Source organism: Rissa tridactyla, chromosome 6 (assembly GCF_028500815.1).
Source record: "Rissa tridactyla isolate bRisTri1 chromosome 6, bRisTri1.patW.cur.20221130, whole genome shotgun sequence".
Lineage (NCBI taxonomy): Eukaryota > Metazoa > Chordata > Aves > Charadriiformes > Laridae > Rissa > Rissa tridactyla.
The window spans coordinates 62,166,081-62,191,238 of record NC_071471.1 but is presented as its reverse complement, the minus strand read 5'-3'; the positions used below and the strand labels follow the sequence as shown (position 1 = coordinate 62,191,238).

At 42.8% G+C, this 25,158-nt stretch overlaps 2 protein-coding genes and 1 long non-coding RNA gene across 11 annotated transcripts; 1 reads left to right on the top strand and 2 right to left on the bottom strand.

The window, feature by feature from the left end:
• Positions 1-924: 924 nt before the first annotated feature.
• On the bottom strand, positions 925-4,290 carry LOC128911912 (uncharacterized). 3 transcript variants are annotated; one of them, XR_008467232.1, is made up of 4 exons: positions 3,949-4,290; positions 2,810-2,939; positions 1,177-1,334; positions 925-1,044 (listed from the first exon to the last, which is right to left on the bottom strand). It is a non-coding gene; the product is annotated as an uncharacterized LOC128911912 (long non-coding RNA). The 3 variants fall into 3 exon arrangements; XR_008467233.1 differs by lacking the exon at positions 3,949-4,290 and adding an exon at positions 3,815-3,940; XR_008467231.1 differs by lacking the exon at positions 3,949-4,290 and having other exon boundaries at positions 2,810-3,575.
• Positions 4,291-4,293: 3 nt separating this feature from the next.
• Positions 4,294-11,426, top strand: BBIP1 (BBSome interacting protein 1). 3 transcript variants are annotated; one of them, XM_054207507.1, is made up of 3 exons: positions 4,294-4,392; positions 4,472-4,641; positions 11,164-11,426. In XM_054207507.1, exons 1-2 carry the CDS (start codon positions 4,347-4,349, stop codon positions 4,624-4,626), a joined length of 201 nt encoding a protein of 66 aa, XP_054063482.1. In that variant the 5' UTR covers positions 4,294-4,346; the 3' UTR covers positions 4,627-4,641; positions 11,164-11,426. The 3 variants fall into 3 exon arrangements, with proteins under 3 accessions (XP_054063482.1, XP_054063481.1, XP_054063479.1); XM_054207506.1 differs by lacking the exon at positions 11,164-11,426 and adding an exon at positions 7,244-7,489; XM_054207504.1 differs by lacking the exon at positions 11,164-11,426 and having other exon boundaries at positions 4,472-4,968.
• On the bottom strand, positions 5,537-24,798 carry PDCD4 (programmed cell death 4). Of its 5 annotated transcripts, none has more exons than XM_054207500.1 (13): positions 24,643-24,798; positions 20,736-20,882; positions 19,432-19,528; positions 15,746-16,045; positions 15,083-15,177; positions 13,217-13,330; positions 12,712-12,933; positions 12,341-12,438; positions 10,768-10,882; positions 9,823-9,930; positions 8,770-8,880; positions 7,620-7,759; positions 5,537-6,275 (listed from the first exon to the last, which is right to left on the bottom strand). In XM_054207500.1, the coding sequence occupies exons 3-13, from the start codon at positions 19,469-19,471 to the stop codon at positions 6,215-6,217; spliced, it is 1,404 nt and encodes a 467-aa protein (XP_054063475.1). In that variant the 5' UTR covers positions 19,472-19,528; positions 20,736-20,882; positions 24,643-24,798; the 3' UTR covers positions 5,537-6,214. The 5 variants fall into 5 exon arrangements, with proteins under 5 accessions (XP_054063475.1, XP_054063476.1, XP_054063474.1 ...); XM_054207501.1 differs by lacking the exon at positions 24,643-24,798 and adding an exon at positions 21,862-22,161; XM_054207499.1 differs by lacking the exon at positions 24,643-24,798 and adding an exon at positions 21,968-22,161.
• Between the last annotated feature and the right edge of the window lie 360 nt (positions 24,799-25,158).

The following is a 25,158-nucleotide window of genomic DNA, read 5'->3' as shown; positions in this document are numbered from 1 at the left end:
CTGAGCAGTGCGTGGTGGTGAGAAGCTGGAATAATTAAACAATAATATGACAGACGGTGCATTTATGGGCAATTACAGCATGCCTCTGCTGGCACTTTAAGGCACAAGGCCAAAGACTTAAGCGATTCAAACCACACAAGTAGAGCAGTAACCTCCTAGAAATGCCAGTTTAGAGCATCTGGCTTGGGAGCCCAGAATGGGACTTAGATGTAGCCGTAAGAGGCAGTCAGGTCTCCCCATTTACCAGACGTTACTGCTAGAGACAGAGCAGGAAGAGCAGGCCCTCAAAAAGCTGTTTCTGTGTCCCTTGGATAATACATTTCCAGGCACTTGTACGTATGTAGCAGTGAAAGACAAATCCTCACGTCTCCTTGCCTTGTGCGTACAGCTTGAGGACACCACTGCATCAAACGACAGATTTAAAATAAATATATTCAGAAAGCTTAACTAAAAGAAATCACTCCTCTGTCAACTCCCTTCCAAAAACAAGGACTGGGTTAAACACCAAGTTATAGAGCTTGAGGCTCTGAAGGCATTTGTGATTCCCTCAGGGTGTCACATGAGGCTTTCGGTTCCTCGCCTTACCCCACCCAGTAAACCCCAACCACCATCCTCCTCCGTCTCTGAAGAAGATGGCTCTGTATCCCATGGTATCACTCAGCAGCTTAAGCAGACAATTGCACGAAATCTGCACATGTGTTTTTGAAAGCACTGGTATGCATTATTCAACACGCGTCACAGTCATGCTGGTACACTACATTTCTGACCTCGTCAGCACATACAGAGGTGAAACAAGCTCTAGATTTTTAGAAAAGAAGAAGAAAAGAGAGATCTGCCTGGAAAGCAAACACAGATCAGATGTTGTTAAAAGCTTCTTAAACTGTCAACAAAGTACTTAAACTCAGAACAGAAAATCACCTTCAAGACGGTAATTCTCATGAGAGTGGCTTTATTTTTAAACACCCCATGTCTGGAGCTACATGATTATACAGGACTCTGAACCAGATTCTTCTTTTTAAAGTAAGGACTTAATTCCAGACTTTCCTGTCATATGAAAAAAATGGAAAACATGAACTTGAAAGGCACAAAAAGTAGAATGAAAATAAAAAGCATTTAAAATGTATAAAGGCAAAAACCAAGCCTCATAAACAAATGGGACTGGCAACATTACTTCACCTAAATGCTTTTTTCTTCTACTTAGTAGGAGATGTTTCTCAAGACTTAAAATAGGGGTTGTTTTGTATCTCCAGGGCTTTCAGCAAGCGGCTGCCATGTTACGAAACTCTCTGGATTCCAGCAATGCACATCTCTGCTGTCTGCTGCACTCGGAGTATCTAGGAAGAGGAGGAGGAAAACAAGCTTATCATTTATAAAATTATTGCTGGTTTTGTGGTTGTGAGGCTTTCTGCAGCGTACAAGAGTAACTTGTTTGTGACATCAGGAAAATAAGGATATGCAACCTAGAGCGCCCCGTCCTCTCTATGGATACCACTCTCACGCTTTCTCAAATAACATTGGGTTTTATCTGAAGGTCAAGTCCCATGACTTTAGGAAGCTGCACGCCATGGGGACACAACTTGAGACCTGGGCATCATTATGCTGTGCGCAAGGATGGTCTTGTTCTGACTTCTCCAGCCACGCGAGATGGCACCAAGACAATGCACTGACTCAGCCTGGTCCTACTGCAAGTACATGGTTCTTTTCCCAGATTGAAGGGTTTTGGCAAAGTATTTCAGCTTTCTAGCTATTGCTGGCAAGTGGAAAGGCCCATGAGAGAAATGAGTGTATGTTTGAGTATGCCGACCCTAAAAGCAGAAATGGCAAAAAACAGCATATAACTACGCTTTCTTTAGCAGAAGAAAAGATCGGGTCCCTCATCTGTAATTGGAAAAGTCACACCTTCTCTTGTTGTTCCTCTTCCAACAAAACAAGGAATTAGGTCCTCTATGCCACGCTTTTTTCCCCTCTCAACTACGGCTAACACCGCTCTAGTGAATAAATACCAGCCTTTCTGAAAGCTAAACCTTGTTGCTGTTCTTAAGGCAGTTGGAAAAGTACAATATTAAGCTGCAGACAACGCCCATGCCTCTCTCCTCTCTCTCATCCAGTCCTGAAGGTGGTAACTGTTTTTTCGCAATGGAAAGAGGTGTCTTAAAAGCAGACTTACTAGAGACTGTCAAAAACAGTCTTCACAATCACGCCTGTCCCAGTGCTATCAGCTTGCTGGATAGGCTGCCAAGTTGGCATTTGACTAGCTAAGAAAATGGATTTAGCACACGATGCCAGATTCCACTTCTCAGTCACTAAAATGCTCCAGTAACAAACTGAGTTGACCATTGTTTCTTATCACCAAGCAAACAAACCCTGCTGGCAGGAAAACTGCGCTTGGAAAGTGATTCCCTACATGACTGAGATGGGCTCTGGTTGCTGTAAATGCAAATCCTCACAGAATGCTGGACTCCAGGTGGTCATCGGCACCATGAAGGGCACTGTCACCTGCAATTTGATTTCAGTGCCTTGCTTTCGGTTCATTTTCTGTTACTTCACAGGCCATATTTGTTACTGCAGGAATAACTGTTGTTTTCACAGTGCAAGATTTTCAGTCATAACTGGCTGCCTTTTATGTTCACTTTTAGCCACAGCGAAGATGCTGGATCAGTTTTTAAAAACAAACAACTACCAAATTACTGATCTGCAAATCGCATGTACTGTTTAAACTGTCCTGGTCTACAAACATCCACAGTCTTCATAAATCAGTCCCTAGTCCTTTCCCTTCCAATCAGTATGAAATACTAATTGGCACACATACCAGCACACCAGACAAAAGAGCTTTTCCCATTGAAATCAGTGGGAACGCTTCTGTGCACTTCAAAGGGGAGAGAAGGATGTCCCAAGCAAGCCCGTCCATTTTATAGCCTCATCAGTGCCAATCTTCTGACCTGAAAGTGGAATACGTGAATCACAACAGAAACGGGCCAAACTCCTGCACTGCCCTGGACCAAACCTGAAGTGTTATCTTTGGCCGGCTCCACAAACGGCAGGAAGTAGGAGACCCGCTCTCAGGTTCTCTGCTGGCCTCCAACCCAACAAGCAGCCAAGACTTCAAGTGAGGTGGAAGCGGGCTACCTGAGGGACCGTCAGTTTCCTACTCTAGGTTGCCTTAGAGGAAAAAGGAAATCATTCTAGAACAATGCAGACAGAGGTTTTAAATAACTATCAGAGAGGTGCCGCTTACTGGAAGTTACAAGTTTTATCACAGGTCTCCCAACAAACCCAGGAACACCTTAGATCCCACAGCTGACAGCCCACAGCACAGTGCCTGAGCTAGCATCGAGGTAGAATGGAAGAGAATGATTAGCAAAAATAATTTTCTCCCTCGTTTTACCCATCCACGGCCAGCCCCTGTGTGGCGGTACGCAGCAAGCTCTCAATCCCAGAACAACTAAAGGAATCATCACCGCCTGCCGAGGCTGGGTGAGCAGGATTACCAGCCTTATCTGCCAATCCCCAAGCAAAAGCCAAGGCAGACTGTGTGTGCAGGGCACGCAGGCAAGCTCATTAGCAAAATCTAAAATTACACCACCTCCCAGAACCGGGGCACGCCACGGACACGAGGATGGCCAGGCCAGGCCAGGCCAACCTCCCCCCGCCGACCCCGGCACTCGTGGCGGGATTTTGCAAGGAAGCTGCCAAGGAACTTCCAAACCCAGCCCGGTGGTGGTGGTGGATTTCGGGTGCACCGGCCTATCAGGTTTGGCGACATTTAAGCCCTCAGCGTTTAGGAAGAAAGACAGCGGCTTTTACTACTGTTTACATGTTAAACAGTGCCATGATTCACATCGCGAATCCTGAGGCGCTGCCCGAAAATGGAAATCGGAACGCGTACGCACTGGCCAAGCCCGTCTGTTGGACAAAACCCAAAAACTTAAACACAAAAAAAAGAAACACCTAAAAAGTCCCAAAGCCCGAGAGCCGCGGCCAGCAGGAGCGCAGGCCGGGCGGGGCGGGGCGAGCCCCAGCGGCGGGCAGGCGGCGGCAGGCCGCGGGGCCGGGCAGGCCCGCGCAGGTTGAACGACACCGCCTCACGGAAGGGCCCGGGACCGGCGCGACTCTACGCGCTCCCAGCTAGGCCGCAGTCACCCCACCGAGCCCCGGGGCAGCCGGGCCCCGCGGCGGCTGGCGAGGAGCAGGACCTTTCGCGCACCCCCCACGACTACAATTCCCAGCATGTACGGGGGTACCGGAGCTGGCGGCGCGCAGCGCATGCTGGGAGTTGTAGTTTTCTTTGCGGCAGGTGCGCCTCCCCCCTCAGCACTGCGCCTGCGCGCCGCCGTGAGGGAGCCGCCATGCCGGAGGGAAAGGCAGCGTTCCGGGAGGTGCTGCCCAAACAAGGTACCGGCGGCGGGCCCGGCCCGGCAGTCGGCCCGGCCCGGCCCCGCCGCTCACGCACGGCCCTTCTCTCCCCTCACAGGGCAGCTGTCGGTGGAGGACGCCGCCGCCATGGTGTTGTGCAAGCCCAAGGTGCTGCCCCTCAAGTCGGTGTCGCTGGAGAAGCTGGAGAAGCTGCAGCGGGCGGCGCTGGAGGCGGCGCGGCCGCCCGAGGGGACGCCGCCGGCCCGGCCCTAGCCCGGCCCCGCGGAGGTACCGCTCTGAAGGGGAGGTTGCGGACGAAGCGCCGGCCGGGAGCAGGCGGATGGGGGGGCGGGAGGCTCCTTTTCTGGCGTTTTTCCGTCAGAATTCCACTTGCCGCTTTCAAGGCCGCGTCAGTCCTGGCACGGAACCGACAGACCTAAGGGAGCAGGAGGGGCACGGCTGGGCTGCTCTAAGTCAGCCCTTACATCCGTCTTGCTCCTGGAAAGGGCTGGGCAAAGCTGCGCTGCACAGACACGTTCAGAGCATCTCAGTGCGAGCCGCGATACTCCTACACAAGTCACTTGTTTTCAGAAAAATATATTGTGTAAATACTTACTCTGGGCTTAATTATTCATTGCTCTTCTACAGATTGTAATAGAGTCATCACAGAACCATAGAACGGTTAGAGGTGGAAGGGACCTTAAAGCTTATCCAGTTCCACGCCCCTGCCCTGGGCAGGGACACCTTCCACCAGACCAGGCTGCTCAAAGCCCCATCCATCCCGGCCTTGGACACCTCCGGGGGTGGGGCCTCTACAGCTGCTCTGGGCAACCACCCTCAGAGTAAAGAATTTCTTCCTGATATCTAATCTAAATCTTCCCTCTTTCAGTTTAAAACCGTTACCCCTCGTCCTGTCACTACACTCCCTGGTAGAGTCCCTACCCCTCTCTCCTGTAGCCCCTTTAGGTACTGGAAGGGGCTAGAAGGTCTCCCCAGAGCCTTCTCCAGGCTGAACAGCCCCAACTCTCTCAGCCTGTCCTCACAGGAGAGGTGCTCCAGCCCTCTCATCATCTTCATGGCCTCGTCTGGACCTTCTCCCACAGTAATACAAAAAGGTGGTGTTCAGAGATTTGAGTTAAATTTGTTCTGTTAAAAGAAAAAAAGAGCAGGGAGAAAGGAGAGCTTCAGAAAAAATATTTTTAATATGTTTTACCAGAACTTTTCACTTTTCCAGTTACATACAAAAAAAAAAAAAGATGAGTTTGGTACACAGGGGCTAAAACCAACCAGTGTTTTCCCCTGAAACAGATGAATTAATCTTATGACCCAACTCCCATTTTCTTGGGCTCTTTAAAACAAAGAAACAACTATTTTTTCCTCCCAAAGCACAGTATTTCTCCAGCAGCAATGGAAATGGGATCTCAGCAGCGTAACTTGGCCCTTCTATAAAGCTTTGTGTAAACCAGTGATTTTATGATGACAACACTGTCCTTTAAAGAAAGAGTGGCAGTCAGACATTGATGCAAACAAGGAATGATTAGGTCATAAACATATGGCACTTGAAAAAATAGCTTATTTGAAGGCACCCCCACAGCAGAGTGGCCAGTTGTTCTACTATATACCCAAAGAAAGAAGTTTTCTTTCTGAAATTTATAAAACTATTTAAAAAAATGATTTGTACCCAAAACATGTGCTTTTAAAAAAAAATATGAACTGTGCTAAGCAACTCTTAAAATTTTGGTATATTATATATGTGTATACATATATACATACACACACCAAAAAAGCATGCGTGTTTGTATATATATAGATATCTACTTTCCCTTTAAACTTTTAAGGCTTCAGGAGTTGGTTCTCACATTCAGTAGCTTTCTAGCTTAAGACGACCTCCATCTCCTTCACTCACAAAACGCTTTCGACCCCTGTAAGAAAACAGAAAGTGTCTTTTCAGTAAGTTCAAAAGTAGCTTTGCTTGTGTTTTCTTATCTATTACTGAGAAGAATCTTCTATTGGTCTTGGAATCAAATGTGAGATGTGCAAGTTCACCAAGATTAGCTGACATTCTTATCACTGGTAAATTGCTTAAAATCCATCTGAAACTTACATCTAGGTTTATCTGCAAGAAGCTTTTCAAAATTTTCATTGTTAAGTCCTTTCTACTTTGCTCCCCTTTTAATGTTCACACTTGCAAAAGATCAGAGTTTGAATGCCTAGGAATGGTGTTTTTCTACCCAAAACTGAAGGCATATTAAGCCAACAATGCCTCTCAATGTACTAAGAACTGAAGTATAATCAAGCTTTTGTTGCAGCCATGATTTTCAACCCTCCCACACCCCAAACCGGCAAAACATTTGATACGAAGATACACACAAACTCAGTGTTGAGTCTGAAGTCCACAAATAGAAGCTGGTTTTGATAAGACACTGACATTTCAAAACCCAAATTCCTCACAAGCTGTCTAGATGGTTTAAGCAGCCAAACAAAACACCCAAACTAGAAGAGATGTGTCTAACAAATAGTATTCCCTATGTGTAAATTGTGAATAACAGTTTTAAAATAAAATTTAAAAGTTTACACATATTCCCCACAGGAAATGGAACTTAGGAATTGTATTGTGACCAGTAAGGAGAGAACAGAATACTGATTACATTACAGTTCAAACAGCATTATTTATGCTAAGTAAACAATAACAAAACAAAAAGCACTATACAAACCATGACAGATATGAAGGGATCAGGCATGTACACCTTACTGCACGTAAGTGTCCTATTCCCTTTTGCCATAAAGGTAAGGATTGGTTGTCTCATCTTAGAACTCTCTTCATGCCATTTGGTACGTTCACACCACTGCTTAAAAGCAAATGTGTTTTCATTTTGTGTTTTCACTGTAGCTGACAGTTTTCCACTGTCACCTGCATGGATCATTGCGACGCCTGATCTTCCATCGCAGTACTGCACTGATCTCTACCAAGCAAATCAGCAACACAGAGGAGAGGCAGGCCTTCATCCTCTGGAGAGCACACAGGCGTGCCGCCTGGCACTCACTAGAAGCTTGCTTTCCTCAAGTATTTATCCCAGACTCCACTTAACAGGTTTCACATCAGTGCAGCTTCTTAATAAACTTTTTACTAGTCCAACCCTCTGTTTCTCCATCCTCCATAGTTTCCAGTTCCCCTCTGTAATACTTTGGTCATAAGATCCTGCTTTCCATTACCTGCAATGGGGACAAAAAGCAGTGCCTTCACCTATCGACAATAAAACAAGTACCTTGAAGGACAGAGGTCTCTCAGGGGTTTGGAGATTATTCCAGCCTGAAAGCATTCCTCTACAAACCGCTCGAGCACAGAATAAGAGTGTGGCACATCCAGGTTAATGTCTGGGATTTCACGGTAAACTCGTTCATAGCCCTGCAAGGTAAGAATTCAAATAATGATCTGGTTATTCTGTGATTACAATTTTTTTTTTTAATACCCCTTTGTACTCCGAGGATTTCTTTTTTCAATATAGTTTCGTGTACACTATGGACAGTTTCAAAAAAAACCTCAAGCAGAGCAGCTGCAAGTCAGTGGAAAAGCAAGGTCTAATACCAGGCAATTCCATGGTATTACACAACTACCTATCTACATAAAAAACAGCTGAATTTTTAACTTCTTTAGAATCCAGAAATTCAGACAGTACAGAATGTGTATGTTAGCCTGGCTGCTATCACATGGGTAGTAACACAAGGAAGAAAAAGTTAACTATTCTTCCATGTAAATGAACAAAATGTGGCCACAAATATCCACCAAAACAGTTTATGCAGTAAGGGAAACGCTGGCGACAACCAGAGATGACTTCATCACTTCCCACCGGCAGTATGGCTGGGTAAATTTTGACGCAAGTCTTTGTGTGGTACCTAGTTTGCCTTGGGACAGAACAGCTGTCCTATATTCATACCTAGAAGCAAAGCCATGGATGACTCCAACTGTGTAAAATATTAGCTTCTATACAGTGTTCTAATTGACATTTGTAATTAAGTAGGTCCTTATTGTACTTCTTCGATTATGAAGAACTACTGTATAAAAAGAAAAGTTATATTTAAAAAAAATGAAGCTATATTGCAGCATTTTAAATTATTAGTTTTAACCATTTAATTGCATAAAAGCAGTTGGAAATGCCTGACTAAATGTTTAAATATTCTGTACCTTGCAGTTCTACAGAGAACTGCTGCTCGGAATTCATTTGTACTTCTCCCAGTACATGGCAAGTATTGTACATACATCAGTGACAGATTATTTGTATGGGATACATAATGACCATGGGGAATTTAAAAAGAGAGCAGCAGTCAACAATAGACTACAAATAGTACTTAAAAGAAGATAAAAACTATACAAATTTTGAAAGACCTTACCCAAAATTCTCTAAATGCTAGACTTACTCTTTTCATTTGGTCCATGGTAATGACAGAAGACGTCCAGAGAGATTTCAACAGATCCAGTATCATTTTAAAGGTCTTTTCTCCAGTTGATTCCAAAACCATCACAACAGCCTATAACAAATCATGCAAGTGGTTCAAGTACATGTTGTGTAAGCACATGAGGTGCAAGAAGGAGTGGATTAGTACGCATTTCTGGGGAGGGAAGGAAGTCCATTTGTTACATGCACTTACAGTTTCAGTATACTATTATTTGAAAAGAAAAACTGATTAAAGATTATTTGGATAAATAGAAATGGTATGGAAAACTAGAAAGGACTAGACAGAGCAAAAAGCACTGCCTTTCTAGTTTGAGAGACACATGACTATATCCATATGGTTGCTGCAGTACAGATGGCAATTAATTTTGTGTCTGTGATTTTAGAAAAACTTAGGAGTTTAAGATCTACAAATCTCCATAACCCCCTTCAACTAAAAGGATTCTGGTTTTCTATCATGAAGGAATTTTCTAAGTGGAGTCAATTTACCGAAGAGAAAAATTTGTAGATTGTGGGAGTTCAGCTTTATTGGTAACCAACCATTTCCCAGTTTGGCAGATAAAAGAGTACAAATGGGAACAATCTCCCAGATACAGCAAAGATGATCTTTCTCTCATATAGTCTGGTTCTGAGAGCACCCATTAGAGTACCCAGGCATCTGAAACTAAAAGGCAGCAAACACCAGAATGAAGCGTGGCTTTTTTTGCTGCTATTCCTCAGCAGAAAATAAACCAAGCTCTTCTTTTTTTAGGAATCAATGATAATCTGAATCCAGCTATTGGCCCAACAAACACAAATTAATTCTGGATCTTCCCAGAGTTAGCAGCAGCTTACTTGTTGCACATTGTGCACACAAACCATTAACTTCACATGAAACAATTTAGTTATTCAAGTCACACCAGAACTCACAACCTGAGCTTCAGATTCCAGTTATATTATTTGCATGCCCACATCAAAACAAAACCAAACCTGTTGGTATTACTGACAATTATTAAAGGGATTCTTGATCTTTTCTTACTTCATATACAAGTTCATGGTGAAAATGGGGCACTTCCAGTTCCTGAAGGCAACGTTCAGCTTCCAGTATATCTCCAGAAAGCAAATACTCCTTCAGCAACATATCAATCTGTTGAATTTTAAAACAAACAAGAAGCCCAACATAAACGAGATACAAAATTTAAAAGCTGTCAACTGTTTTGGTAATCTGTGATCAAACCAGCAGCAAGTTAGTTCCTGAAACTTGCTGCTAGTGTTTTTATAAGCGTAATTAAATTGAGATGTCGTCAGCAACCCGAAAGACTGTGTAAGCCAAATACCTATCCATAGTGCTAATACAGACACACAAGCACCAAGAACATTGCTTTATAAGATGCTATCACCATAAAAGGTTAATATGGGTATGATTAAGCTTATCTTCTCCCCCAAACTCCTTTTCCTCCTATCATCTGTTACACTCACAACCTAGAAATTACAACTTTTCCTTTAAGCCTTCCTACTTCAAAGCATGGATCTCTAAAAACACTCCTATTTCTACCTCTATCTCTTTTTCAGTTATTACTGTGCTTTTAATCAGCGATGCCAAAAGAATCATAATAGTTTATCTCGTTTAGCCAGTTTCATCTTGGCTCTTCTAATTACTTCACCACTTCATATTGTGAGCTCTTAAAAAGCTAAGTGCTTAAAAGTTTTGCTTAAAGCGAAAATAAATGTATACTTGCAATACAGAATATTGTACTAGCATGTTCCCACCACTGACAAATATTACAAAAATCAACAAAATTATCTACATCAGTTTTTAAAAACTACTTTGTATAAATAAATTATAAAAAAACCCCCAACAACAAAACCAATACTCAGTATCATTTTGCTACAGGATATATGTATCTCTTTCCTCCAAACCAAACAAGATAAGCTTAGACAAGCAGTAAACTCTAGAGAGAAGAGTTCTGTAGAAGTCAGTTACCTCTTTAACAAGGTGTTTCACAGACTGCTGGCCACCTCCTGACCCCCACACATTGTCTATACGCTTTCCACCCTTTGTCATGCTCAGCAACACAGTAGCTCGGTCCAGCGCAGCTCTAGAAAGCAAAGTTAGTGTTTTAAAAAGTTATTACAGAACTTCATTAAAAGGCCTCTGTAACTTCCCCTGCTGCCATTCCTCTTTGGGCAAAGCCACCAGATCCCTGGGAAGAGGTCAGGGTTAGCAACTCCATGGGGATATCCGGATCAAGAAGTGGCTAACCATTTTGGTTATACCATGCTTAGGACAGGTAACAGTCTGTGATGATAGCAGATCTGAATCATCCATGCAGAACCTGAAACATCCTCACAATAAAGAACTTAATGTTTTCTTATGCAGAGATGGATTGTATCTGGGCTCCTCCAAGAATGCAGCTTGGCATGTGTATCTCAAACAAAAGAGGCTTGAGTTGCTTCCACCCTGAAGAACAGCGTTTCTACTGAAATATTTTCTGTTTGGTTCTAAAGAATTATGAAACCTTAAGAATTTAAGCCAAAACAGCACTTCAGAAGGCAAATACGTAGTTGCAAAAAGATGGCATGAACTAGGGAAGCTTGCCAGTTCGTTGAAGGAGAAAAAAAAAAAAAAAAAAAAAAAAGAGACCCAGTTAAGCATCCTCTAGCTAAAGAAGAAACAGTTATCCCCATTCCCATACCGGGGGCCAGCCGATAACAAGAACTCTATTCACTAAGACTTAACCAGCAGAAAAAGACCGGACAGGAATTAGCAGAGGCAGCAAAGCATCCCAGATGTGCAGTATGCAGGCTACAATCCTTCAAATCACAGGAGACAGCTGTATAACTGACAAACAATTTTCACCATTTGAACCCTCAAGTTAGGCAGCTCAGCATTTGCCTAGTACTCAACTATAATCATTACAAATGGAACTTTTAGAAGCTACAAGAGTTCAGCACCTCTGTATCAAGCCTGAAACATACACTTATGAGGGAAAAATAATAAGACATGATTGGTTATTAAAATGTCCCTCTTTGTCAGAGATTGCTCCTTCAATCTTCTCACTCTGACATGGAAAACGATTATACTTCTTCATGAATAAAGCATTACAGAGAAAGTCCAGGAAAGCACTGCACAAGCTTCAAACCTTTATAAGGCAAGCCAGTTAATCCCTCGTGTATTTCACAGCATATTTACAGCAGCTGTCCTGATGCTATATTTACTCATTAATCACATTAAAGCTTTTTCCAAAGACAAAACCTTCTATAATCACTTCTTGTTTCAGCTCATTTTTTTTCCACTGTCAAACATAAGCTGGACAACAAACCTGACAAACTGAACTCAAATGTATTAATACATTTTTCAGGCACTTTCAGTATTTCTTCTCTGAGTCATTCTGGATTTTGTTGTTGTCACGGGTTTTATGGGTTTCTTTTTTATCATTAAAAAATAAGAAGTTATAGACAACCACATGATTTATCCTGAAGTCCTAAATTCCTGATCATTGTCTTCGGCATTCAGAATAGAAAACTGTAGCTATATAAGACAGGAAGAAAGTTACCGAGCTTGGACGCAATCCACGGTGCCTTTGTAGCCATCTATGTAAGTACTGCTTAGAATCCCATCTCCAACAGCTCTAGCAATAAACTGGCCCACCAACTGCAACAGAACAGAAGCATTTTTAATTAAATGTTGAATTTCAAAGTAGTTCTAAGTAGACAATTATTACATGCTTGGTTTTCAGATTTTATTTAAATGAGCCATCTCACAGTAAAAACACAGCCTGGGAAATCGCTAGGAGATTACAGACAGTAAGACAATCCATAAATGTTTTTCAAAATACAGAGTCTATTTCAGTTTACTTGATTGATTTTAGCCATGATTTAAAAGAAAAAGCTTTTGACTACTAGCATAAAACTTTTACAGATATACCTGTGGTGCCTTGGGAGAATCCAACACCAATTCAGGTAGTTCTTTAAGCAGTCTATCAAATGATTTTTCCACATCGGTTTTGCTTACTACTGTCCCGCAAAGGTCAGAGATAAGCTTAGATGTCATTTCCCTGTGACTAGCCTTCCCCTCTAATGCCAAGGAAACAGCCAGCACTGGCACGCTGTATTTCATTTCACCAAGGTTTAAGTCCTTCAGCATCTCCTAAATGAGATTTGAAAAACAAAACAGATTAAGACTGATAATTCTTACCATATAAATATATATTATATAAATATATTACAAATATATAATTATTTATATGCTTATATTTAATGTATTTACATATATGCTTTTGCTCACGTAATGACTCTAACTGCTTAGGTATTCTTACTGGCACATTTCTTACCAACATCTCTATATTCTCATTTATAGCTAGCAGTTGGATTCCCTTGTATGCTACAGGTTTGCCCCCTAAAATAAATATGTAAAAAGGCATGCGACATACCGAAACTTCGTTAGTATCTCCATGTTCAAAATATTCTTGTATGATTGGTGTTAAAGTTTTTTCAAATGCTCTTTCATCCAGAGGCAAAACTACTGTTTCATAGATGCAATTCTCCTGTTTCAAAATACAACCAAAGCATATACCCTTTTGCAGATAGTACTGTCTCTTACATCTTATGCAGTGCTAATAGCATCAAAATATATAATGTAAATCCTTAATACTTTGGTAGTCAGTATTCTGCCAGAAAACATCAGATTATGTCTCTACCATTAAAGTGTGGACAATGCTGGCTAAATGTCATGCTTCTTACATTTTGAATTTACTCCTAGCTGAATTCAACTGAAAGGCTGAATTTACTGTTAAACAATGGTAAACACTCCAAACTCTGTTACTAGGATTCTGCTGACACCACATGAACAGAGATCAAGGTACCGAAGGGAGAATGACAGAAACTCCTGTCCCAGCCCAGCAGAGTTACTTGTGCCACAGCATAAGATTTAACTTTCAGCATCTTTCCCTGCAAGTGGCACTCCAGCCCCTGACAGCAAGCCTGCCTGTTTTCCCTCTTTCTTAGTGACTGCATGACCAGACAGGTCATAGCACGTACAGATCAGAGAAAAGGCATTTTCAGAATACTTGCGAGTGAAGACATTCCTTAAGGGGGGGCGGGGGAGGGAAGCGGGACGGGAAGAGTAACATAGCAACTCCCTTCTGTATAACCTGGTCCTGCAGAGTTCCAGCACAACCAGATCTCCCTGCTGTAATTCTGTTCCCTGCTCCTCCCATATTGCAAAAGTAACATTCGGAGCAATACTACAGATCACAGAAATCTGAACAAGGAAGTTTTCCAAATAATGCTTATTGGAAAGAAGCTTTCCATGATCAAGTACAGCAGAAGTCTAAACCCCTATCCTCCTATCACACCAGTCTCTGTTTTCAACCTTAGAAAAGCTAAGCATACAGAACTTCCATGGAATATTCATTCTTCACTGGAACTTGCTTTTATGCACTCATCAGCTTCACCTTTAATAGCTATCTCTAATATTGTTAAGTGTTGAATTGCAAGGAAAAAAATGATACTGGAAGAAGGTTTTGATGTTCCCACATACCATCCTCTCAGCAGCTATGGCTACAGCAAACAGCCTCTGCTCAAAGGACACCACCATCGCTCTGCTTGTGTTACACAAAATTTACTTATGGTCTCACAGTTGTATTGACTTTAGTAATCTGTGTTTGTAATCAGTGTTTCCTTTCCTCAGTGATTTAATGTTATAAAGCACCCTCTGCCCAATGGGCTTGACTTTATTTTTTCCCCCGATAATATAGCTGTAAGGTACAATCTTCTACAACATATCCTAAATAAACACATGGCTAACAAAATACCCAGACTATGAACTATGCACTTGTTTTAGGTGTTTTTACCAAGTTGCTACAAGACATTGGGAGGGTTGGGAATACAGGGAAGAGAAAAATCTGTAAAGGATACTGTCCCAGACTAAACTCCTCAGTTGAGAATGTCTGTGTTGCGTTTTTAATGTGGTGCCTGTTTGTAATATAGAGCAGCACTGCAATATTCACCTCCACGAGAACCAGCAGCGAAAGAACACAGCTGGGAAAAGGGTGCTGCCTAGGCAGGCACAGAAAGAGAACTCATGGGGTAAGGTCTGTGAGTGTTACACTGCTACACTTCTACACCAGTTGTCTTTAACTAGCCAATGATCCATTCTTAAACACAACAATGAGCATTTAGTACAGCCAGGCTGACATTCACATAACTTACACAGCCAAACCTTCATGAATATAAGCATCACAGCAATTGAAATCAATGAAGGAAATAAAAACCAACACTACAAAGTATTTGCCTACCTGATCATCATCATAATTAGGATCCTTAATATCTACTTCTTCCACATCATACACTTGACCTGGTGTTCCCCAAACTCCTTTACCACCTGCTCCACCTGGCAAAATATGGGACAGTAAGCAAGGACCACCAGTTTACAAAGAATACTTCTGAGTTCAGCCCAACATTTTTTCACTTAAAAGCGATGCATCACTGCTTGTGCCCACCTCCTGACTCTAACAATATATGCTGAAAAGGGTGAGTTTGTATGACGTGTTTCCACTTTAGCAACCAGTCTTCTCATCACTTTCCAGTTAAGATACTAGAATCAGTATGAAACTGAACAAGAGTTACTGAAGGTTGAAACTGTACTTTCAAATGTAATCACGCTTTAAGTTTGCATTAACAACAGTCCTGTGAACCACCAACAGTTCAAATTTATGTATTAAATTTGCTAAGAAAAGGTACCTACCTTACAGACAGAAGTTAATTGATGATACACATATAACATTTTCTGATAAGAATGCCACCTACTGTTAGCTCCTACTGCCACCTACTATCTAGCACAAAGAACCAAAGGCCTGCACAGAGACTATGGCTTATGAAAGTGATTCCCAGTTGCAAAAAAGTGAAATTACTCTGTTTCAGACAGAATCTTTATCATGTCTTCACTACATTACACCAACCTTTCTTTGGTAGACCCCTTCCCTTTCCAGATCGGGATCGCCTGTCCAGTAGTTTCCCTTTTGGGCTCGTTGGTACAACAACTCCGATCTTCAGCGTCTCTCCATTTTCACTAACGGAGTCTCCTCTCCCAGAATCTCTAGAAGAATTTTTCCTCAACCGTCTCTTTGCTTTAGCATTTATTTTGGCTTCAGTAATGGAAGTTGCAGGAATCCAATTTCCATTGATTTCAGTTTTTCGTTCCTCAGACCCACCATTTTCTTCATCACCGGAAAACGGAGCATCACTTAGATTCTCAAGTTCTTGCAATAGAGATAGAGGAAAAAAAAAAATCTGTTTTAGTTTCAAAACAGTTTTACATGAAAATACCAAAACACATTGCATTTTAAAAGGATTACAACATTAAATAGAACTCTTATTTCCAACTGTGTCAAGGTAAATGATGTTGGCTTCAGAATATGCCTACACATCACAGTAATAAGGAGTTCCTTGTTCCCCTGCACAAGCTATCCACAATTTAAACAGAGCATATGTCAGGAGTTGGAAAGCAAATGAATAAGCCATTTATAAACAGGTAAACCACAGAAAACCCCACCCTTGTTAAACAAAAAAACCCAACACTATCGGAACTCCTCAGCACATAAGATCTAAGTGCCTAGTTCTCACTCCACCCGCTCATCTCTTGATTTAGAAACAAAAACTGCCAATACAGTAAATTCTTTAAGAACTCACTAATGTTAACAGACTAGTCACAAAAGTGAAATTAATTTCCTAAATCATCAACCAACATTCCCCTCATTCAAGAAATTCCATACAACTCACCATCTGGAAAAGAAATGATTTAGACTTACAAGAATACAACAACATCACCACTCATATTTTGTTTTTAAAATTGGGGCGGGGAAAGGAAGCCATTTAATACAAAGGCTGGGGAGTTTGGTAACGAAAACTCATAGAATAAAGTCTTTTGAAAGAGTGTGATCGCTCTTACTCTCTATGGATTGCCCCTCACTGTGGCTTCTGTCAAGACTGTTTCTAAAACAACCATGGTTTACTCCCCAGCACAATCATATATAATGGGTAACCAGCTTTCTTTCATACCCAACAAAAAAAGCTCTCTTACAATTTAAGGATCTGAAACATCTGAGCACTGAGAAGTGCCATAATTTCACTCTTTTGGGAAGTTAAATGCACATTTAAAATTTGCAGCTAAAGTCTTCAATTTCACAAAGTCAGGATGTCCCCCACCTGAGCTGTATGGTTCAGCAGAATGTCTTATTGAGATCATTAAGAGCTAAAGTCTTTGTCATTTCTTCTTCCCCTTCTGAACCCATCAAGATAAAACAGCATCTGGAGACCTATTTTACATTCCAGTTAGTACCCTGGGAGTCCCAGCAAACTGGAAGACCCACATGCAAAGGGAAGAGCCTCAGGGCTCTGTTACACAGCCCTTCCCTTCCAAAGGATTCAGTAGAGTCTCGAAGATACAACCTATAGCCTGAACCCTAGAAAGTGCAATGATAAGCCACACAAAAGAAGCTGCTTCTCCAGCTGTGCCAAGCCTGCTTTACAGAAAAGTTCACTGCCATAAACCCAGAATATGAAGAGTATTTAAAATTTGTATTTAATTTAGCCAAATGTATTACTTTGCCATTCCAATACATTCTAATTAGCAACACTCATTTGGCAATACTTCTCAGAACTACATTTTTTTCAGTTCAAAACAGGTTCATGAAAAATTGTTTTGAACGCAAAGTGCACTAATAAAACATTTCCAACCTCAAAGTATTTACCCATATCAAAGAGGATACTACGCTACAAAATGAAGAAAGTTTGATGCAACTGCCTCCTTTGTGATCAAAGAAATAACATTTAGACACTAGTGTTTCACAGATGTGAATGCTATAGCTGAACAATAATGCAGCCGTTCCAGCCTAAGCTTCATCTTTCTACTCATTACTCCCACAAAAGCATTCCTTTTATGCTTGCAGCAAGCTAAAAAAGAAAAGCATGCATCATGCCCAGGAAAGGATTCTCACAGCAAGCTTTCTCAGTTTGTCTAATATTTTAATAAAACAATGAGAGATTTGCATAAAGGTAGCAGAGGGGAAAAAAAAACTCAAAACCAAACAGAACAGGTTTCCTTCCTCTTATTCCCCAGGGAGACCCCATCAGCACAACCAGCTCATCTCAGACAACTGAATTTAAATTCTTCTTCATGCCCACTCTTGCATAAATTTCTCCAGTTTAGACGTGAAATCCGTCTGTCCAGGAACCCCTACTCTTCAGTGACCGCTTACTTCTTTCTCCATTTCCAAAGACAATGGCCAACAATTAACACAAATCAATCCTGAACCTGATGACGAAGAATAAAAGGGGAGGCTACAGTCCAGCCTCCTTATACAATCCTGATCTCAGGTTCGAGACTAAAGGAAATCCTCCACAGGAAGCATCCGTCCCATAAGAACTAGTATTTCTCACTGGGCTACTGAACTATTTTTTATGTAACACTATCACTTCCAGCTGCAACCTCTCTCTCCATAATGCTATGACCAGCTGGCCCTCCACTATTAGTTACCTAGTTAGGCTGAAAAAATAGGTTAAGCAAATATACTAGTTTTCAATAGTTTTCTAAAATAAAGCAGTTTTATAAAGAGTACATATAAAATGATGCAGATCTTCCTTTCAGCTCCTCATTTTTACATCATGTAAGATATACACACGCGTATAAAAGCGGTAACAGTGTTCTAGAAACATTAAGACTTTGCTTACTGTATATTTGAAAGTTATCCAAATTGATCTTATTACCCTGCTATTAAGCCTAGCAAGCGCATTTAAAATCTGTGCTTTTATGGTGCTACCTTAATTAACAACACATTCAGAAAGTACTTACCTACACAGAAATTTAATTTGACCAAATTAGGTCAATTTAGATACCTAGCAGTTTCCCACCTATTATCTAAATATAATTCTAAAACACTGAGAAGTAACATACCTTCTTCTACATTAAACTAATTCTGGTTTAAAATATGAGGTCATATGGAGCATGTTGCCACTTCAACTGCATTGCATACCATCTTAACATATATGCAACTTTTTTCTGAAAAGCATTTAAAATCTACAAAAACTCTTTAGTATAGAAAGGTCAGTGCAGATCATCACAAACTTTGAAAGACACAGAGAACAACTTGAAACTTGACTAAGTATCATAAAACACGTTCGTGATATGGACAAAACAGTCAATTTCAGGGCAGCCTCTAACACAAATCCAGTAAAGTTTTCTCATGCCAGCCCACTTCCAGTCAAGCTTTTCATCATTTGTGTCCTCTAATTTTAAGCTAAACAGCTACACAAAAGCAGAATTTGTACCTCTCAAATGCACATGTTACACTTGAGCTTACTCTTTTCTTCACACCAGCACTACTGGAAGTCAGATAATGAGGAGTCCAGAGTCACTAATATTTAGTAAGTTAAAGAAATGTTAACTTTATGATTTTAACAAATTTTGAAATAAATGTAATCAAGCAGGATACTATGATACATACTTGAACCATTTTGCAAATTTTTGATGATTTTTTTTAATCAAAACTGTTAAAAAATTAACAAGTAATACATCTTTCCACAGAGAACACTTCAGGTCAGTTAAGTAAATTTAAATAAAAAAACAAAACCCAAATATAATACTTACCTGTTGGGGTAACATAAATGTGCTCCTTCTCTGTTTCCATAATTGCTTAACAGAACTGACTGCGAAATGTAAAGTCTTAATGTTTTCCCTTCAAGGCCTAAAAAGAAATGGAGAAGGTTAGGGGAAGAAAAGTACTAGACCAATCTTAACAAGTAAAAAGCTGCGAAGGCTTCACTCACAAAATACAATGCAAAAATAGGGGGTTTTTTTAAGTTATAATTAACTATCAGTAGCCACTGAAAAGTTCCTGGGAAAGTAAACGGTGTAATGTGAGACAGCACCACACTCAAACACATCTAAGACTTGATGTCTTGGCAGTTCTCAGTTCTGCTGCTTATAAAGGAGGCACCGGGATAAAAGCCGTTATTTTAAGGGTAAAAGCCCTCTGTATGCAGCCCGTTTTAGTTGATAAAAAACACCTCTATCAATTTAGACCTATTCTGCAAAGCTGTTATCTATATGAGCATACAGTATCAACGTTCTAATTGTATCCACAAGAGAAATGTTCTTGAGGTGAACTATACTGATAAAATGGTACCAATTTATCAAGTTCAGACCAGCCCTCAGAAGACAAACTATTTTTTTGTTCCTCTCCTCGAGAACATTGTGTTTATGTTTTACTGTATGTGTACATACAGCTGTCAAGCTTTCACATCTGTGCTTCCGCACCCTTCAAACACTCCTTACAACCACCATTCAATCTGCAAGGGATAAAGTTGAACACACCTCTTTTTCTGTTACTCTTTCTCCCTCTTCCTAGCAGCTGCTATGCTAGAAACCACCCCATGTCACTGTGAAAGAGACGGCATAATCCATCTTTCCTTTCTGTACACAAAAAATTAAGCAGCTCCATAATTCCCCACATACTTTTTCACCTGCAAAATTTTCACAAATCCCTTTGTAGTCCTGTCAATATTACTGGAATTTGTGTCTGCCCCGTAAGAATTCAGTGGCTCTTTTTTCCCCTTTTCTCATCCTTTGCTGCCCCCAAAACAGTTTACCACTGAGTGGCAAGATTGTGACACCAAACAATTGCCCTCCCTTCCCCTTTTCTTCTCTTTCCATGTTTTCCCCCTTATGCCCACTTGCCTACCACAAACCTATTAACTGCAAATGATTCATCACAGACCGTTGGCAATAAACTCACTCTGGCTTAGGGCACAGTATCAAACTGTCAAAATCTTGCATTTCCTAATGTCAGCCCAAGCAGTTAACAGTTTTGTGTAGCAAGAAATCCTCCCTGCCCCACACCAGTTTCGGTTTTTTTAGATTAAAAAAAAAAACCTTTTTTTTTTCTGAGTTACCTCAATCAATCATTCAGAAGTTCTCAAGCGTTCCCAGTCACTGTTGGTTGAGAGCTTTCTTATATGGATCTCGTTCCAATCTGAGCAAACTACCGCTTAAGAACAGTTTTATTCTTCCTAGGGGAATATTCCATCAGTTGTCCACCTCTGAAAAAAGAGGACAAAGAACAAAACCTGTATTAAGTAACAATCATGGCTTTCATAATTTGTAATCAAGTCCTAAATTTCAAGTGGAGAAATACTTTTTTCCATATAGGATCCTAGTTGAAATCTTCCACCTATTGCAATGTAATAAATAACAACACAACTTTCACATGCTGTCGAGATTCAGCACCCTGCTTTGTTTGTAACAAGGACAACAGAATAACTGAGCTTTACGATTCATGTTGTCATGTTGATTAGAAGACATATTCTCCATATAGCAATGCACCCTCTCATTAACTCAAGCCAACAGGTCTGCTAGATCTTCAGGATGCTGGTATTTACTTTATAAAAAAAATCACTTTGTATTTTGCAGAATTATACCATACAGTATTACCAATCAACTAAGCACACAATTTAAAAAACAGCATTAAAAACATAAGAATAAATAACCCCAAAATCTTATGTTAGAAGATACAATACTAGAACAAAATGGACAGAAGTAAATTTAAGCATCTGCAAAACAAGAATGCAGTGAGCAATCTTAAGATTAATCAGTGATACAAACAGTACTTCTGAAGCAGTTTAGCAGACGAGGGTAGTTCCCAAGTTACTGAAAACCACCAATAAAATACGCTCAGCTCTCTGTACTCACCACCACTGCATGTACTTTTATGTAAACAGGCAATTCTACCCCAGCAGGTAAACAGCGGTAAATTAACGTTTTGGAACAACACACGCTGCAGAAGCAAGCTTCCAAAACTTATCAAGACCTTACGCCTATGCAAGCCATCCCTGAGGAACTTCCACACAGCCTACACGATTTTTCTCTTCCCCCTAACTTTAAGCAAACACCCCGCATCATCAGGGCTTCGGAGACCTGCAGACGTCAGCTGTTGCTCCGCAGACAGACGCAAGAATAACCAGGTAAGATTTAGCAGCCCCTATAAAGCCCGCGCGACTGGAAGAAGCCAATGGCGAAGACCTTGGGCCCTCAAGCAGAGCCGTGACTGAGGGCCGTGGGCCGGCGGCGCGGGGCTGCCGCGGGGCCCAGCCACCACACGCCGGCACAGGCCGAGGAGCCCCCGCACCTCACAAGATGTGCCCTCGGCGGCGCTGCCACCGCCGGAGAAGCTTCGCTGCGCGGCCAAGCCCGCCTGCCACCACCGCTACCGCCGCGGGACCGGACGCGGCTGGGCAGCGGGCAGGCCGCCGCCTCCTCCTCCTTCTCCTCGCGGCGCCCCTCAGCGACCGCCCCGCGGGCCCAGCAAACCTCCCCACACACACACCCCCCCCCCAGCAGGACGGGGCCGCCCCGCCCGCAGGGAGGAGACAGGGCCGCCCGCCCCGCCCCGCCTCTCCCCTCCGACACCGCCCCGGACCGTTACCGGCGGCCCGCGGCCCCGCCCCCCGGCCGCGCGCGCACCCGCCCCCACCGCTGCCTGCTTGTTGTTGTTGTCTTCCCCTCAGCGACACGGCCGCCCGCGGCGCCGCGGATTGGCTGTCGTCCGCCAGCCGCCGCAGCCAATCGACGGGCGAGGAGGCCGGTGGGCGGGGACGGGCTTGGCCCTCAGGAAAAAGCAAAGCGGGACGGGGGGGGAAGGCGAGACCATCTCGGGGGCGTCGGCGGGGAGGGGGCGGGAAGGAGCCGTTCAGTGCAGGGGTGGGACCGCGGCCCTCAGCCCGTGAGGGGACATGGCGGTGACAGGCCTGAAACGACAGACCGCGGGATGGCGGAGAGGGCTTGCACCCAGAGACCCCCTGAGGGGACCGGGGTCTGCAGGCCCAGTGACAGCCTGAGCGGGCAGTGGGGAAGCCCGCATGGAGGAGCAGCACAGGCAGCCCTGGAAACCTTGACAGTGGTGCCTGGCTCCCTTTCAGCATCGTGCCCTCCTCTTGTTATTGGAAATCAATATTTTTTTTCCTGAAGCAAAACCATCAGAAAAAATAATGTATTACCCCTTCTTTGTGTTGCTGTCGGCTAAGGCGGGGATTTCAGGCCTTTTGCCTCCTCCTCACACCAGACTCCTCCACCTTCCCCTCAGCGTTGGTGCCAGGGGACAGGCCTTTGGGCAGGGGACACCAGAGCCGCCTCGCAGCTGGCAGGTGGGAGCCCTGCCCTTCAGGATGTCCGACAGGTAAAAGGTGCTGCAGCCGCCTTCTCCGCTGCTGAAACGCTTAACGCTGCCTTTGACAGCATATCCATCCACAGCCTTCCAAACTTCCTACCTTATTTTAGTTTACATTTACCCCGCTTATTCTATATGCACTGCCTGAGGCCAGACACCTAATGAGAGACGACAGTCTCCTTTCACTGTCATGTATTTTGCCTCCATTCACAATGTCTCCTAAAAACTCAGCTAACCCTTTCTTTTCTCTCTGTCATTCGTCACTCCGGAGACCCCAGGCAATAGCAGTCCAGTGCTATGAGAAAAGAATACACACATCCCTTCTGATTTAGTACGTTTGCATTGCAGGATTTTTCATCTGCCAGCAAGAGAATCCTCCTCAGTTAATAGATTATGACTTTCATAGTGGTTTTACGTATTTTTCCAGTATAATTCTACTCCGAATCAGTGTACTTTTGACTGAAGAGCCAAACTTTCCTTGTATAAGAGCCTCTGAATCGGTTTACTGGCCCAGCTCTGCATGAATCACCAAAACTAAGTTTAAGAATTAAAATACCAGTGATCTGCTAAAAGACTCTGCAGCATGATTCCTGTGTTTTTAATGATAAATACTTTCCCCGTCAGACAAATGACAGAAAGAAAATCGTTCTTGTTCATGAAAACACCAAGTTGCAGACATTTTCAAGTTAGGACAGTTCAACGTGTTCACACAGGAATTTTTTCACATGCGACCTAGAGGCAGCGTCAAAAGATGTTGTTTCCCCATCAATCAAAAAATAATTTCTAGTTTGCTCTTTGCACCTCCGCTGATCAGCACGTACCAGGCAAACCACTACTGTGTCATCACTGAGATTTGGGAAATAAATCCTAGCTATTAACATAGGTCATGGAATTCAGCTTCCTCTGCAAGACAGAAGAGGGGCTTTAAAGAGATTTTGCAGCGAGGAGGAAAGACGTGGCAGAGAAACCAGACTGAAACAGTAACCAGAACCTGCACGAGAGAAGATGCCACAAAATACCGCATCAGTGCATCACACCAATTACAAGTTTTAAAGCACTGTGGAAAATACCTAGAGGATTTTCTGAAAAAATTTAGGACTGGATTACTTTCAAGAGGCCCAAAAGCTGGGTCAGTAATGAAAAGGAGATGAAAACTTCTGAACCATCCAGCACATCTCCAGAGAAGAAAATGGTGTGTTTTTTCTTTCTTCTGCTGAATGTCTCTACTAGCTATTGGGTTATCAATCACTAAAAAATCTTCTCTAGATTTGACTGCATGAACTTTCTGATTTCTAAACCACTGCAACCTGAAAAAGGGCTGATGCGCATGGAAAATTATTTTGTATTTTTCCACTGTATCAACCAGTCTGCTAAAAGATATTGCCTGTTTTTGCCTTCCTAACCTCAAAACTACCGGCAGTATTTAAAGGCAGCTGATCACATGCTAATCTCTAAAACCTGCATACTCCTTCCCTCCCCCCACCGTGTTAATAGCAAACAGACCACCAACATCCCCATCAAAACAAGAAAGCGGAATTCCTCCCCCCGTAGAAAAAAAAACCCCACAACTCTTTTGACCGTTTCTGGCCAGTTTGCAGCTCAAGGCAACCTCCCCAACACCTGCATCCCAGCGTTACCTGCGCCCAGGGCCTCTGCTGCACCGACCCACGCCAAGTGGGGACCCACCCGTGGCCACCGGGTCCCTTCCACCTCGAACACCGCCAGTCACCTGGAGCAAAGTGCTTGCGCAGAGGCAAGCAGGTCACTTTCTAGCCGCCTGCCTTCCTTAGAGCCTTCTGGGTTGTTTTCAAACTCTTCCCCTCCCTTTCTCACATGCTGGCCAAGCCCTCCCGCAACACCCAGGGGAGGAATCCATTGGCTGGAGTTCCCCAAAACGCGTGGAACAGCCCTTCCCCCCCGTCCCATGGCTAGTGCACAATTATCACGGCGGGTCCCCAGCCTGCCCTGGCCAGCTCACTGCCGGCCTTTGCTTTTCATCAGGGTTTATCTGAGCTGTAGCTGGGGTGACTCACGTAGGTTGTCCGACCTCCAGCGCCAGAGAGAGCAGGGAAGCAGGGGAGGGGAAGCTGTGTTGGGTCAGAAACATCACAGAGCATTTTTGCTTGCGCTCCCCACTGCGGGTTTTTCAAAGT

What these genes read in the sequence shown, in the direction of transcription:
- PDCD4 (XM_054207500.1), bottom strand. Translation starts at nt 19,471, where the DNA reads ATGGAAACAGAGAAGGAGCACATTTATGTTACCCCAACAG. An exon ending in CATTTATGTTACCCCAACAG is followed by an intron (nt 16,046 to 19,431) that starts GTAAGTATTATA and finishes CTCTATTGCAAG; the next exon opens with AACTTGAGAATCTAAGTGAT. An exon ending in GAGATACTAACGAAGTTTCG is followed by an intron (nt 12,934 to 13,216) that starts GTATGTCGCATG and finishes AATCTCATTTAG; the next exon opens with GAGATGCTGAAGGACTTAAA.
- BBIP1 (XM_054207507.1), top strand. Translation starts at nt 4,347, where the DNA reads ATGCCGGAGGGAAAGGCAGCGTTCCGGGAGGTGCTGCCCAAACAAG. An exon ending in GGAGGTGCTGCCCAAACAAG is followed by an intron (nt 4,393 to 4,471) that starts GTACCGGCGGCG and finishes CTCCCCTCACAG; the next exon opens with GGCAGCTGTCGGTGGAGGAC.